This window comes from Excalfactoria chinensis, chromosome 11 (assembly GCF_039878825.1).
Source record: "Excalfactoria chinensis isolate bCotChi1 chromosome 11, bCotChi1.hap2, whole genome shotgun sequence".
Classification (NCBI taxonomy): Eukaryota; Metazoa; Chordata; class Aves; order Galliformes; family Phasianidae; genus Excalfactoria; species Excalfactoria chinensis.
Genome location: NC_092835.1, coordinates 18,045,732 through 18,059,426, shown reverse-complemented (window position 1 = coordinate 18,059,426; position 13,695 = coordinate 18,045,732). Strand labels below are relative to the sequence as shown.

At 50.9% G+C, this 13,695-nt stretch overlaps 2 protein-coding genes across 5 annotated transcripts in view; both read right to left on the bottom strand.

Moving 5' to 3' along the window:
* PHAF1 (phagophore assembly factor 1) overlaps positions 1 to 5,209 on the bottom strand; it is a 33,258-nt gene extending 28,049 nt beyond the window's left edge. For 2 of the 3 annotated variants that reach the window (XR_011904999.1, XM_072346606.1), the window contains exons 1-3: positions 5,085 to 5,209; positions 4,743 to 4,850; positions 1,155 to 1,237 (exon numbers count right to left, since the gene is read on the bottom strand). Coding sequence is in view for 2 of the 3 variants with exons in the window: in XM_072346606.1 (XP_072202707.1) it covers positions 1,155 to 1,237; positions 4,743 to 4,806 (147 nt within the window). In the remaining variant the exon portion in view is untranslated. Of the gene's footprint in view, positions 1 to 1,154; positions 1,238 to 4,742; positions 5,057 to 5,084 lie in introns of those variants that run through there. The other variant, XM_072346607.1, reaches the window with a different exon arrangement.
* A 4,529-nt stretch (positions 5,210 to 9,738) lies between these two features.
* The window catches only part of CBFB (core-binding factor subunit beta), a 41,690-nt gene continuing 37,733 nt past the window's right edge, over positions 9,739 to 13,695 (bottom strand). For both annotated transcript variants that reach the window (XM_072346855.1, XM_072346854.1), the window contains exon 6: positions 9,739 to 11,882. In XM_072346855.1, coding sequence (XP_072202956.1) covers positions 11,860 to 11,882 — 23 coding nt within the window. In that variant the 3' untranslated portion in view covers positions 9,739 to 11,859. The remainder of the gene's footprint in view (positions 11,883 to 13,695) is intronic.

Sequence of the window (13,695 nt, the reverse complement as noted above, 5' to 3'; positions counted from 1 at the left end):
GAACAGCAGCCTCACTGCTTACCTGAACAAGCCTAGATACAATTCTGGGACATACTGCAATAAGACAACTAAAGCACCTCCAAACGCATCAAGGACACAGAGCTACAATTTCAACACTCAGTCATCGTGAAAGCCATAAATACACGTGATCTGAAACAAAAGGGGTAACTCATCTAATTACATGAAATACGTATCCAGCAGGAAACCACCAGAGCTGAGCTTGTTCCTCAGCCATTCAGTTCTCACTGTAAATACATGAGACCTCAACCAGTACTTCTAAAATAAAATTAAGTGCTGGCAGACTTTGCCTTATTCCTGACACAAAGACCTACAACACATGCATATAATCTTCTGACTGAAGTACATTTCACATAACATGCTTGGGGCCTCCTCTGCCCCATACCCTTTTCCCTTCCTTCAAAGTAAAGTTGGTATATAATACATTTACTTGATTCAGCACAATGGTTTCCCCTCTAGTCCTCTTTTGGACAAAGTCAAGCATGTTAGGAACTAATAAATCCTCAATTACGAAGAATGATTAACGCGTTAATGGATTTAAATTACTGCCCTATCTGCAGGTAGATCCGCAGATCCAGAAAAGTATGGAAGCATTTCCTCATCACCACCCAACCAAACAGCAACGAAGAAAGCAACGAGTGGTCAAACTCCAGGCTGCCCGGGGAGGGGTAGGAGTCACCGTCCCTGGAGGTATCCCAGAGTTGTGGGGATGTGGCACTGAGGGATGTGGGCAGTGGGCATGATGGGGGTGAGGTTGGATCTGGGGATATGTGAGGTCTTTCCCCATCATAATGACTCTATGATTTGGATAATACTGTAACACTTGACAACAACAATGGAAAAAAAAAAAAAAAAAAAAGGCTAGAATTATCCCGCAAGTTACAGAACATTTCCTTCCTTATAGGGAAAACAACAAAAGCACCTCACCACTGCATACACAAAACTGGTGTCTGTTAAACCACTGCACTGTGTGTTGAGGGTTATTACACATGACGCAAAAATGATCACACCTCCGATGTGATCCAGTTCAGTTCTGAGTAATACATGTGCTATCACTACAGTATCCGTGCGGCCCATGGCGCCCTAATTGCGAGACACAATGAAGTGAGTGATGTGACCAGACCATCTGTACTCACCTGCTCGCTGTAGAGAACCTGGACGTTCTTGATAATGCGACAGTGCTTCTGGAGAATCGCTACGGCCTGAGCCAAAGGCATTCCTGCAAGAAACAACAGCGGCATTTCTCCAGTTCAGAGACTGGCTCACCCCATGTCTGGGCAGAAAGGTTATGGACGAGGCAGAGTCATCACTGGCAAACAGTGCATTACGACACACAGGCATGCAATCAACCAAGAAGCCTATCTGACTCACACTATCAGCACAAACCTGTGCTCTAGAACAGAAAGGCCATTGTTTACCCACCAGCTTGCAGCACATAAGGAAAGTTGGGTTGGCAATCCAGTCAACGATATGGCAGCGTGGAACAAATACCTGCTGGTGTCAGTCAGTCAGCATTCTCATGCACGCTCCACAAGTTCCTGGGTGCATTTTATGGTGTATCTTTCAGTCAGGCTAGATAACTGACCAAACAGTTGTATAAGAGAGATAAAAATACAACATATTCACAGCAGCTCTGCTGCTACAGCTGTAGGAAGGCACTCTGTCTTCTCAGCTTACAGTTTCCTCAGCACACAGCAGCTTCTAACAGCAAGCAGACGGCACAATTGACAAGGAAAAGCAAATGAAGATAAAGATACTCCAGCTGCAGCTCCAGGGCCTTTCCAAGTGGCGTGTGACTGTGCTCCTGAATTCGGCATTTAGAAGACGGAGCATGAGCACATAATTTCAAGGTTTTATTCCTCAGTAATTACTGCAAGTCAATTATGATTTAGATATCTGACATTCCGTTTACATTCCTCACCCTTTTCTTCTGTACTTTTAGTTAAACTTTAAGCAAATTGCCTCTGTTAGAAAACTTCAGCAGAGGAGCTCCAGCTTCCTTCGGCTAACAGCTAACATAGGAGCTCTCAGATAGAGGCTATGCCCTTCATAGTGCACAGAGCTCCAGAGCACCTTTTAGATATTAACTACAGAAAAAAATGGAACTCTCTTCAGCTGTGAATCACACGTTACTCCCTCCATCAGCACCAGTTCTGCTTTAACTCTCCTAACACTTCACAGCACAGCACTAACCTACGTGCCTGTCACTCCTGTACAGTGCAGCCCTCCTGGGATCACGGTGTCCAGCTGTGGCAGTTTGATACATTAGACCTACACTGATTCCATCTGTAAATACCACATACAAATGTTCCTGGTGAAACTGTAGCCATAAGTGTGAGCTAGTAAGAAAAACAGAACAGGTGGTTGCACATAGACGTTCTACACCAGAAAACACTACAAATTCCAAGAGTGCTCTTTTGAGTATCTATCAACAACAATAACAAAACCAACATGTACAGAGGCACACAATTAAGCAGAACTGCTTCCTATTCGTCAGGAAACAACAGCCACCACGCAGCCTGAGCAGCTGAACAGAGCAGCCTGCTTGAAAACAACAGTTGAGTGGTAAATAGTGTTTCCAAAATGGAACAGCCTCCTGCTGTTGTTTATGATTCTAAGACCAAAGATACTGCTGTGAAAGCCACGCATCCCTTAACCCAGCAGAAGCTGTGCTTCCAAAACAGCAAAGGTGATTTCAAAGCATGAGACTTATTTTCAAAGTCAGTATTTCCCAGATACTTGCAGAGCATATGCTCATAGCAAGTGCCAGCAGGGCTCCCTCAGAAACCCACGTGGTGGAACACAAAACCAAGATGGGTTTGTAGCCCAACATAACTGCTGCAACCGCGGGTCTGCGAGCGTGCAAACAGCTCACATGATGCCATTACTCAGAGCTCTCTCACGCTGCAAGCAAACAGACATGGGCTGATTCCATTCTGTTTTGCTGAGAATCAAGCAAACTCTGCCATGCAACTATGCATTAAAGCTACAAACAGGAAGCTAAGTTCTCCAGGAGCAGCCCCCAGAACCCAAACATAGAAGGGACAACATCCTCCTCCGCCTCCACTAATAGAGAGGCGAGGGAAGAGTGCGGAATCTGGGATAGTTCTCTCCACCCTTGTGGCACTGACACCCTGATCCTCAGCAGCAGCACTGATGGGAGCTCTAGCCCTCTGTCTTTCTGAAGGGGTAAGGAAAAGACAAATCTCAGTGCACAAAGAGAAGCAAAACCCTGTCAAAAAAGAAAGTATAAAAGGCAGCAGAAACATACGTGTGCCTTAGAAATTACACATCTAACACTAATAACACAGCTACAGGCACTACAAAATAAGGATTTAATTGTCCTCTTTCAAACAGCAGGAATGTAGCCTGAGAGGTGCGGTGACCCAGGCAACAGCTGAGAACCAGACTCAGCCTTGGCAAAATTTTTCAAGCTCTGGTCACACAGTGAGTCAACGGAGCAGCCAGAAACACAATCCAGGAACTCATAGGAGAAGTTCTTCCGGCATTTCCCCCTGGTCACCTCCAGTGCAGGTACAATGCTGGGAGCCAGTCAGAAGGTCAGGAGTGCTGCTATGGGCATGGATGAGAGCAGATTTACATGGGTGCCAAGGGAAACAGTGGGACGGCACAGATCCCACTTTCAGCAGCAATTCCACTTGCACAGCCAGAGTGTCTCCATCAGCCAGGACACAGCACAAGCACAGGGCAGTGTCGTGGTGCCGAGTCAGCCTTCTGCTCCGTACCACCAGGTCATGCTAATTATACGTTAGACTCATCACGTGGTGGCTATATTTACTCCAAGAATTACAGCTGAGTTTCCTCCCTCTCACATCTATACGTGTGTACACACAGACATAAACACAGTACATAATTTTAGCCATGCAACTGTTAACGGGCTTCTTTGGGGAGTTCTTGGGAAAACAAGAGTCACGTCTCCATACTCCTCTCTCTCCTTTTTCACTTCTTTGTGAAGGAAGGACACTGGGGGGGAGGCAGTGCAGTGCACACCCCAGAAGTGGTCATTAACACCATTTCAGATCGCACCTGTTTTCAGGCAACACCTGACCCAGAGGATGGCAGTGCTGTCCACGGCAGAGGGCTGGACCCTGGTGGGCTTTGAGGTCCTTTCCAACCCAACCACACTGGGTTCATACGAATCCGCACCCCTAAGGGATCACGGACCTCCAAGCACAACGTGAAGGCATGGGCACGCAGTGGCGGAGACCACCGAGATTTCTGAGAGCGGGGCACCGTGCCGATAGGCCTCCAAAGCTGCTCTAACGCTCCCTCGAGCCATCAGGCTGCACCCAACCCAAACCTCGCAGCAGCCCTCGGCGCCTGCAGTCTCCCAAGAGCAGTCTCAGCTCCAGCCAGGTGCACGGGGCACAAACACACCGCGCAGGCCGGCACCGGCCAAGGAGGGGCGTGAGGGAGAGGGGGCGTCAGGCTGGAAATCAGGACGAGGCGGTGGCCCAGCGGGCGGGGGGCACGGCACGGCACGGCATAGCACGGCACGGCATGGCACGGCACAGCCGCCGGAGGAGAAGGGGGTGCACCGCGACCTCAGACAAAGGGAGGCAGCGAGCCGGGGGGGGGGGGGGGGGGGGGGGGGGGAGGGGTAGGGAAACAAAGCGGCGCGGCACTGCGCGGCCGCGAAGCGCGGGGGGGGGGGGCAGAGGGGGGACGGGGACGGAGCGCGGGGCCCGCGGGCACGGACTTACCCAAGGTGAACTCCCATTGCTCGTTCCCCAGGGAGCGCTCGGGAACCACCTCCAGGTCCAGCATTGGCGCGGAGGCCCCGGCGGACGGGCAGCGGCGGCGCCGGACCCCTGCGGGGAAGCGGGGAGGAGCGGGGGGGGGAGGCCGGCTGAAGGCTGAGGGCCCGCGTCCCCCGCCCCGCGGGACCCGCGCCGTCGTAACAGCGACCGGCCCCCCGCCCCTCCCTCGCCGCCCCCCTCCATGCGGGCGAGAGCCGCCAAAGCCCTGCCGCGCCGGCGGAGCCCCGGCTGCGAACGGGGGGACGCGACCCCCTCCCCCCCCCGCACCGCGGAGCCGCCACTCACCTCACTTGCGGCTGCTGAAAAAGCGCTTTGCGGCCGTCGTCAGGCGAGGCCGCGCCGGGGGCGGGAGAGGGGGCGGGGTCAAGGTGTGGCCGCGCCCCGCCCGCCTCTGGGGCTGTGGTAAGGCGGTAGTCTTAACTCGGGAGGCCACGGGTTCGAGGCCCGCCGTGGGCTGCGGGACGGGACGCGGTTGCGGTGAGTGGGAGACATCGGGTCACAGAACGCCTCGAGTTGGATGCGGCCCGCACGGATCGCTGAGTCCAGCCCCCGTCTCCCCACAGCGCAACCCGAACCCTATCTCTGAGAGCCGTGTCCCGGCGCTGTGCCCGCCGCCCCCCGGGGCAGAGCCGTCCCCTCACAGCCGCCGACCCTCCCCTGCCGCCGTTCCGTCGGGCCGTGCCCGAATGCGGCCGTGTGGGAGCCGTGCTGGGAAAGGCGGGGAACGACAACGAGGAAAAAGCGCCGAACCTCGATCTCGTTTTTCTGGTTGAGTCACGGGGGTGTGGAACAAAAGCTGCGCTGGAAATTACGGAGCGGCACCCGGCGGGTCAGCGTGACTCATCCGGGAGGAGAGCAGCAAACCAGGTCAGCGCTGCGGGGTCTCGGATCTGCGGGTCCAATCCCGGCCCACCCCCACCATGGCCGCATCCCTCAGTGCCACGTCCCTGCAGCACTGGGACACCTCCAGGGACACTGACTGGAGCACCTCCCTGGGCAACCGTCACTGCCTCACTGCTCTCTGGGAGAGGAAACGGTTCCTAATATCGCACCTGAACCACCTCCCCTGGTGCAAGGTGATGCCCTGATCACGGGATAAAGTGGGAGGAGAGGAGCGTTAAAAAGCCAGCCAGCAGGAACACGTGCCAGGAACCCACAGCCAGAGCAGGAACCCTGTGGTTGCAGGACATGGCACAGACTGTGCCCTTGCTGCCATTCCCAGTCCCTTGCTGCCCTGCTGCCTGGCTGGGGTCAAAACCCCAGGAATGGGGGGAAATATAATTCAAAAGTTAGCAGGAGTGACAGGAGCTCAGCAGAATGAGCAGCTCTGATGGTGAAGGCAGGCTGCCCTCTCCTGATGAGATCTAACAATGCACACGGCTTTCACTGCTAGAAGCAACTCAAGGTGGCATCTGCTAACCCTGTCTGGGTGCCTGGTTTTGGTATTCCCTGTGCTGGGAATGGGGCTGGGAGGTCTTCCTTCACCCAGGTGCGCAGGATCTCAGTGGCACCAGCATCACTTCCCAGTCCCAAGAGTCAGGCTCTTCCCTCCTCACCCATCTATGCCATTCGCAGACCTCAGCCCCTCCGGATGTGCTTAAAGCCATGATGCACGCAGGGCAGAATCTAAATAGGCTTCATTAGGAAAAGATGCACCCATTGCTTTTTTATTGTTCAGCGTGGGAGCAGCACACACTGCATGATGCTGCCCTGAGCTCTCACATTTTGGAGTGATGATTTGGTTCTTCTCGAGTTACTCAGCACAGTGCCACTCTCAAGTAGGACAGAGCAAGCAAAATAAAGCTCGATTATCTCTTTTATCAATGGCTTTAAATGGGGATCCATGCCAACCCCAGAGAAGCAAGATGCTCCTTCCAGCCCAGGATGGAGCAAGGCCCTGCAAAGCCAGCCACAGGCCAACTGCCAAGCTCTTTCTGAAACTGGGTTTTCTTCAGCACTGGAGGCCAAACCTTGGGCAGTAGGAGGCAGCAGCAGCATGTAGCTTGGGCAGATGGATGGACTCGGGCAGCTTTTGCTGCTGCAGAGTTCAAAGCAGCAGTGCAAGATGTGCTGCTGCAGGGTGGTGGAAAGGAGTCATGCGTTCCATGAGCCCACTGAGCCCACGTCCTGACAGCCCCTTGCTCTGCAGAGCAGAACCGAAAGCAGAACCAAAAAGAGGATCTGTCCTTGGTGTGGGTGCGCCTGCCCCAGTAAGTAGGGGATGAAGGGGCTTCTTGGCAGCACCAGGTGGGGAGCAGGGGCTGTCTAATGAGCTGGTGAGGAGCAAGTGGCCCAGAGCTACAGCTTCCAGCTGGCCCTATGCAAGGCTGAGCTCTTTCCAAGCTTGCAGCTGCCAGAGCTTCCTCCAGCCAGTCCCGTCTCATGTAGGCACACTCTGACCCTAAATCCACAAACCTGCCCAAGCCAGGGCAGGAGGAACAGCAGCACCTCCCTACCACTATGGTGCATCCCTCTGAATCCATCAGCCCCCCCAGCTGAGACAGACTGAGACCCCTATTTGGGGGGGGAACAGCTTCTGCATCAGCATGGACAAGGGCTAGGAGCAAACACTGTGGAAGAAAGCACAGTGAATAAATAGAAGGGTTGAGATGGAAGGGACCTACAAAGGTCACCAGGTCAGAGTGCCAAGTGAAAATCCTCAGGAAAGAAACGTGCAGACATCCACCAAGCAGAGGATGACGCTTCCAGCCCAACTGCTACAAAACAGCAGCCCACGGTGCTAAAATCTGAGCAAGAAAGATATCCAGCGAGGAAGCCCATCAAGAAGTCTTGGCAATGAGCAAGGCTGAACTAGGCAAGCTTTGAGCACATTGCACAGCAAGCAGGAGGAGCTCAATGGCAGAGGTCTGTGGGATGCAGACTGTACTTCCCAGGCATGGACTGACAGCAGGAGATAGCATAGCAGGACACAGCCCAGAACCACAACTGCGAGCAAAGCAAGGACCAGGGAGGCTTCGCTGCCCACTGCCCGGGCTCTCTCCCTCCACCAAACGCTATGAATCCTCTGCTGTCAATCCTTGCTGTCAACTCCATGGACCTCCACGAGGAGGAGATGTTTGTGTGGAAAGATCTTGCAAGCATTTATCCACAGTTACAAGCAAGACCTCAGTGTATGTATGTTGTAGTCACCAGTTCTGGTGAAAAGCAGATAGGTTCCTGTGAACTTATGGCAAACCACCTTCCCTTAGAGAACAGCAGCCTGGGATGCACAGGGTCACTACCAGAAACCTTGTGGGCACCACCGAGGAGCCAGAAGAATCCGACCAGCTTTAGCCAATAGAACCACAGCCCTTCCCATTCTCAGCATCCCTGCTGCCCCTACAGACATTTGGGTTTTGCACAGTTGCCCCCCTGTGGGGTCACAGCAATGGCTGGGTTGGTGTTCGGCTGTCCTGTGGTTTTTTCCCCACTCCTGAGCTTGAAGAAATGAGCCTGAGGCAATTTTGACGTTTTGCTCATCTCAATCTGTAATCAAGAACGATGTTTAATAAAGCTCCTAAGCCGTGAGCCTGAGCAGCTGTGAGCTGTGCAGCAGCCGATGAATATGCATGCCCTTGGGATTTGCATTTTGTTGCAGAGTGGACAGCACAGGAGGCAAATGAGTTACAAGAAGCATCACCCATGCAAATGCACCACTGCTGTAACTTTGCACTGTAATTCTCATCCTCGAAACCACTTTCATAACTCACTTATTTGCATTGGAAATGTCCTAACAAAATAGTTTACTTTAAATAAATCAGCCCTGCTTCAGTGCAGACAGGATGGATTCCGGCAATGCCCCTGCAATAAAGCGGTGTCCTGAATTAAAGGCAGACTGAACGTGGTAGCCCTGTCAAGATCCCGGCAGGCTGTGGCATTTTGGACACCTCTGAAACCAGCCCTCCTCCTTGTAACCTCATTGCCATAGGAGGATATGGCTCTTGTGAGCCACCGGAGTACAAAGGAACAAAAAAGCGTTTCCATTACTGCCTGCTACAGAAATGGGACTGAGAGCCCAGAGGAGGACAGCTGCCACCAAAGGGAGCCTGGGAAACTCATGCAGGTTTTGAAAACCTAACTAACACGGGTGAATGGACCACGTACACCCCAGCTTCTCTCAGGGTAAGGGGCTGCATAACTGCAAGAGGTTGGAAAGAAAGGCAGGAGTTACCGTGCAACAGGCAGGAGATCTTTGGGAGCTTCAGGAACACGAGTGACTTTGCTCGGCATCTGGTTCTGTTTTCAGAGCTCACTCCTTCCCAACTGCAGGAGTGCTCCAGAGGGCTCACGGACAGCAGGCGGTGCGTATCGGGCACTGCTTCACTCCATTTGCAGGCAGGTTTTAAAAAGCATGAAATAAGGTTACACCTCATTCTTCCACATGGAAACACTTTCAGAGTCTGAAGTTACTAAAACAACTCTAGGTGATTCTGGTACGTGATCAGCACTGCCAACTTGGCTGCTTTAAGGTTTACCTCCTAAAATCCTGCAGCTTTACAGGAGAGTTTCAGATGTAACAGTTAGATGTAACTCCTATCTATCTGCCCTGCGGTGCTTTAACTGCGGTTCGTCACTTCACCTCAGCTTCAACATTTAAACACCTTTCTTTAAACCACCTTTCTTCTGTCTCCTCATCCACAGCAGTGTGACCTTTAATCACAGAGTGGTTGGAGTTGGATGGGACCTTGCAGGCCGTCTGCTCGCCCTCCTGCACTGAGCAGGGACACCCACAGCTCCATCAGTGCTCACAGCCCCGTTCCCTGACCTTGGCTGTGTGCAGGGATGGGGCACCACCAGCTCTTTGTGCAGCCTGTGCCACTGCCTCACCGCCCTGACTGTGAAGAACCTCTAACTTAGCTCCCCTCTTCAGTGGGAGCCCACTTCCCCATGCCCTACCCCAGCAGACCAGTGCCAGAAAGGACCTCACAACAACTCATTTCGCTACACAGAAGTTTATTATGAAAGTTGAACGTACAACACAAAAGGTAGCGAAAGCGATCCTGTAGCTTAAGGCAACTCTTGCAGGAGATGAATCCGAGAAAGATGATGCAACTTCAGTTTAAATAGAAATCATGAAAAATATCAAATTGCATCAATAACTTAAAATGCACTTTAAAAAGTCTTGGCTAACCAGCAGAGGGAAGGGCTGTGATCTTAATGCCAGCATTAAGATATCGGAAGCAGCAGAATGCTAAATGATGATAGGGAAGGTTGGGTATTTACACCGAGATGGCAACGTTAATAGCTGATAGCATCATTTCCTGTGTACTCGTGGCTTAAAACCACTGTCTGAAACGTTAGGAAAGCCTTATAAAATAGATCTTCAGGCTACGCCATCAAAAACACACATGGGGCAGAGGATGCCCAGGGCTGGGGAAACAGAAACACCTCAGCAACATTTCTTTGGGGAGGAAAAGCCAAAGGGACAGGTGAGCACAGCACATCGCCCAGCTGAGTCACGTTTCAGTTGGAATACTGGAATATTTGTACCGGATGGCATGCTCACAGTGTGCAGTTACTGACATGAAGTGAACGTTAAACACTCGCCTGGTTCACATACAAGGGTTCACGTTGACATCTGTGTCCATTTCCACAAGCCCTCTTATACATTCATTGCATCACCGTTAATGAGGAACGCATTTATCTTATAGAATTTAATACAGATTTAGCTGTACAGCGCTTTTGCCTTTGGAATCACCAACAACACAGTGAGATTAGATCACCTATTTTAACACTGCCAAATGACTCCACGTTTCCAATCAATTTTCTTCAAATATCAGATGAACGCAAAGAAAAACGTGGCACAGAACTCTTCCCCCCCCCCCCCCCCCCCCCCCCGAAGAAAGAAAGGAAATCCACACAAATCAGCTCTCCCCAGCCATACCCTGTCAGCAGACACAGCACTCACTGCGGCATGGCCTCCATTTGCATACAATTTAATGGGAGCGTTCTATGCAGGGTCTGAGGTTTTCTGCACGCAGCCTCATCTCAGCCCCTCACCACTGGGACAACGTTACAAAAAGCGTAAGATACAAAAAATACTCGAAGCAGCCATCTTAACATCATTCCATACACATCACCTCGGCAGCCCATCGCCTCCGTTCCCAGTCTGCGTGCTGCTGGGTCAAACCGTGGAGTTGCAGTATCCTTTCCTAAGCACTGTTTAAAGAAATCCCTGAATAAACCAGAAGCCAGCCTGCGACTTCCCACGAGTTTCAGTACGGTACCGTTATACAGCGGTACCAGAACCACCCCGACTCGATGAACACTGGATACAACGCAAGGCAGATTTTAGGGCAGAACGCACTCATGCGTGAAAATATGGATTCTCAGATTTGATGTTTTGAAAAGTGGAACAGATGAACTTTGGAAGAATACTGCAACTGTAAGGCGGACGGGCCAGCAGTTTGAAACCCAACCCCAACAGCACTGATTCACTGGGCTCAGCTTGGAAGTAACGCCAAATAATGTCAGCAGTTTTGAAGGTCTTGCAAATGTAGAAAGAAATTGAAAAGAAAGATAAGAACGCATATCTAAAATAAAGCAGGAGCACGAGAGAGACAATCAGAACTCCAAAAGCCCATATTAAAAAAATTAAGCTTGGAATGCATTGGCTTCCAGCAGTTTACAAAAAAACCAAAACAGAAACAAAAGAAGATTTTAATCTGTAATATCTTGACCTATTTTTAAGTGACAATTTTTATTACAGTCGAGAGGAAAACAAAAAAGTTTGTATAGCTGCATAAGTTTCCATTTCACTAAAATAGTGCCAACAAAAATACGTTTGCATAGAAAAACAAAATCTCGAATTGCCACTGGCTACATGCTTAACATGGGAAATGCAGGTATCGTAACAAACATAGTGCAAACCATGGCAGGTCACGGTGGCTCTGACTGCCGCAGGTCAGGAAACAGACCATAATATACCCAGTTATCACAGTTTCTGGTCTTTATTCAATCCTTTGCTAAGTAGAAGCAATGCATGTTGCAGACCCATGGCATTGCTGATGCTGATTAACGTAGTTTGAGATCGTCGCCGCTTCCTAGGTTGGATCCAGGACTAGGGTCTTGTTGTCTTCTTGCCTGCAGTAATAAACACATGTTTAGGATCAAAAAAAAAAAAAAAATGACCCATAAATCATCAGTTCGTTTCATAAACACATTGAACACATGTCAAAAAAACAGTTTTAAGCCAGAAACTGCATTTCAAGCAGAAACTGACACATTCATTTCTCACAGCAGAACCATCCTTTCCCCTGGGTTTGATAGACCCCCCTGTGGAACAGCAACCTCTGGGGAGCAGAACACCACCACCCCTGCTATACTGCGCCTCTGCCAGCACAGGGCAGGGCAGCAGCCCCACACATGGGCACACAGTCTCACAGGCCTCCTGCAGCCAGGCTGACGCACTGGCAGCACTGCTGTGACAGTCAGTAGCAGCCCTTCAGAGCAGTAAGGCAGGGCTTCTGTCTCTCCATCCAAAACACAGCTCCTTTGCTGTGAGATTCCCATCTTCTGTTAACCTTTCCTGCAAACAATCTCAGGATCCAGGATCAAGATTACGGGGGGACAGGGGAAAAGGTTGCAATACCAATATAGCAGAGTACGTTACATCATCCCCAAAGAGATCTCCCCTCAGTATGTGCACGTGGCAAACATTTCATTTAGCTTTTTGAGGAACAAAGACATACCAACAGAACAGTACAGCTTAACCTACAGATTGACAAACTTTCTCGTACTTTCTGTCAGTATTACTCCAGCACGTATATGTTCTATTTGATGTACCTGTGAAGTTTGCAGTAATATCAAACTTAAGAAAACTTTGGTGCTGATGATTGATGTATTAAAAAAAAAGTAACACCAGCTCTCCTTTAAATCAGGAGAGGTTTTGACACAACTTGAATGGCGAGCAACTTAAAGAGGAAATTCAGGACGGTCACTGTCAATCAGTGCTTGCAAGAAACACTTACCTGCTCTCTCTGCCTGGCAAACAAACACACACATAGTTAGTGTCTCCACTTCTCCCAGCACAACAATCCCCACAGACACGTGCTGTGGATCACAAGTGTGCTGTTTCCTCTGAGGCAATGAGGACCTGACCTCCACCCACCAGGAAGGTTTGCAGCAGGGCACAGCAGAGAAGGAGCCCCTGCTGCCCCCACCAGAGACCTTACTGTGGGTGAGACCGCATCATTTCTTCTGCAACTGAACACTATATTCCTTCTCTGTTTCAAAGGCATAACCCCAGGATTTTGAGTTTTCCCTGCGCACAAGCAGGATGCTTTAAAGCAGCAAACACAAATGCAAGTAAATACTTATAAAGCCATTCACAGACTTCAACGTTAAGGCGGTGCTTCTGCTCTAGGAACACTCACTCTATCCTAGCCGTGCTTTACAATGCTTTAGTACCAACACTTGGGTGTCACGCTCACGAGGTGCACAGCTGGCATGCTGGCCTGCAGCGATCAGTTCAACCTGAGCAGCAGCAGGGCTGTGCTCCAAGCTGCTGGCAGTCATCGCTGCAGGGAGCCCCACAAGCTGCACTGACCACAGTGAGTTGCCAAGCGCAGGCTTTCAGAATTGCATTCTCAAATGAAAAAACAAAGAACTAAAGGCTCAAACAAACAGCACTCTGACACAGGAGTGACGCCTCTCTCCTTCGGAAAGCCTTCCGTGCGTTGGTGAAAGGCAAGCACAGCCCAAACACAGGCAGCACTACCACAGCCGCTCGCAGTCTGAGCGGTCCCCGAGTTCCCACGGTGCCACTGAACAATGCGAGCGGCTCAGCCAGCCTGTGACTAACAGTGACACAACGCTGCTCTGCGCTGCTCCCAACCCTTCTGAGTCACACTTACTGACACAGAGGAAGCCTTCCCGCCAGCAGCGGTTACCCCAG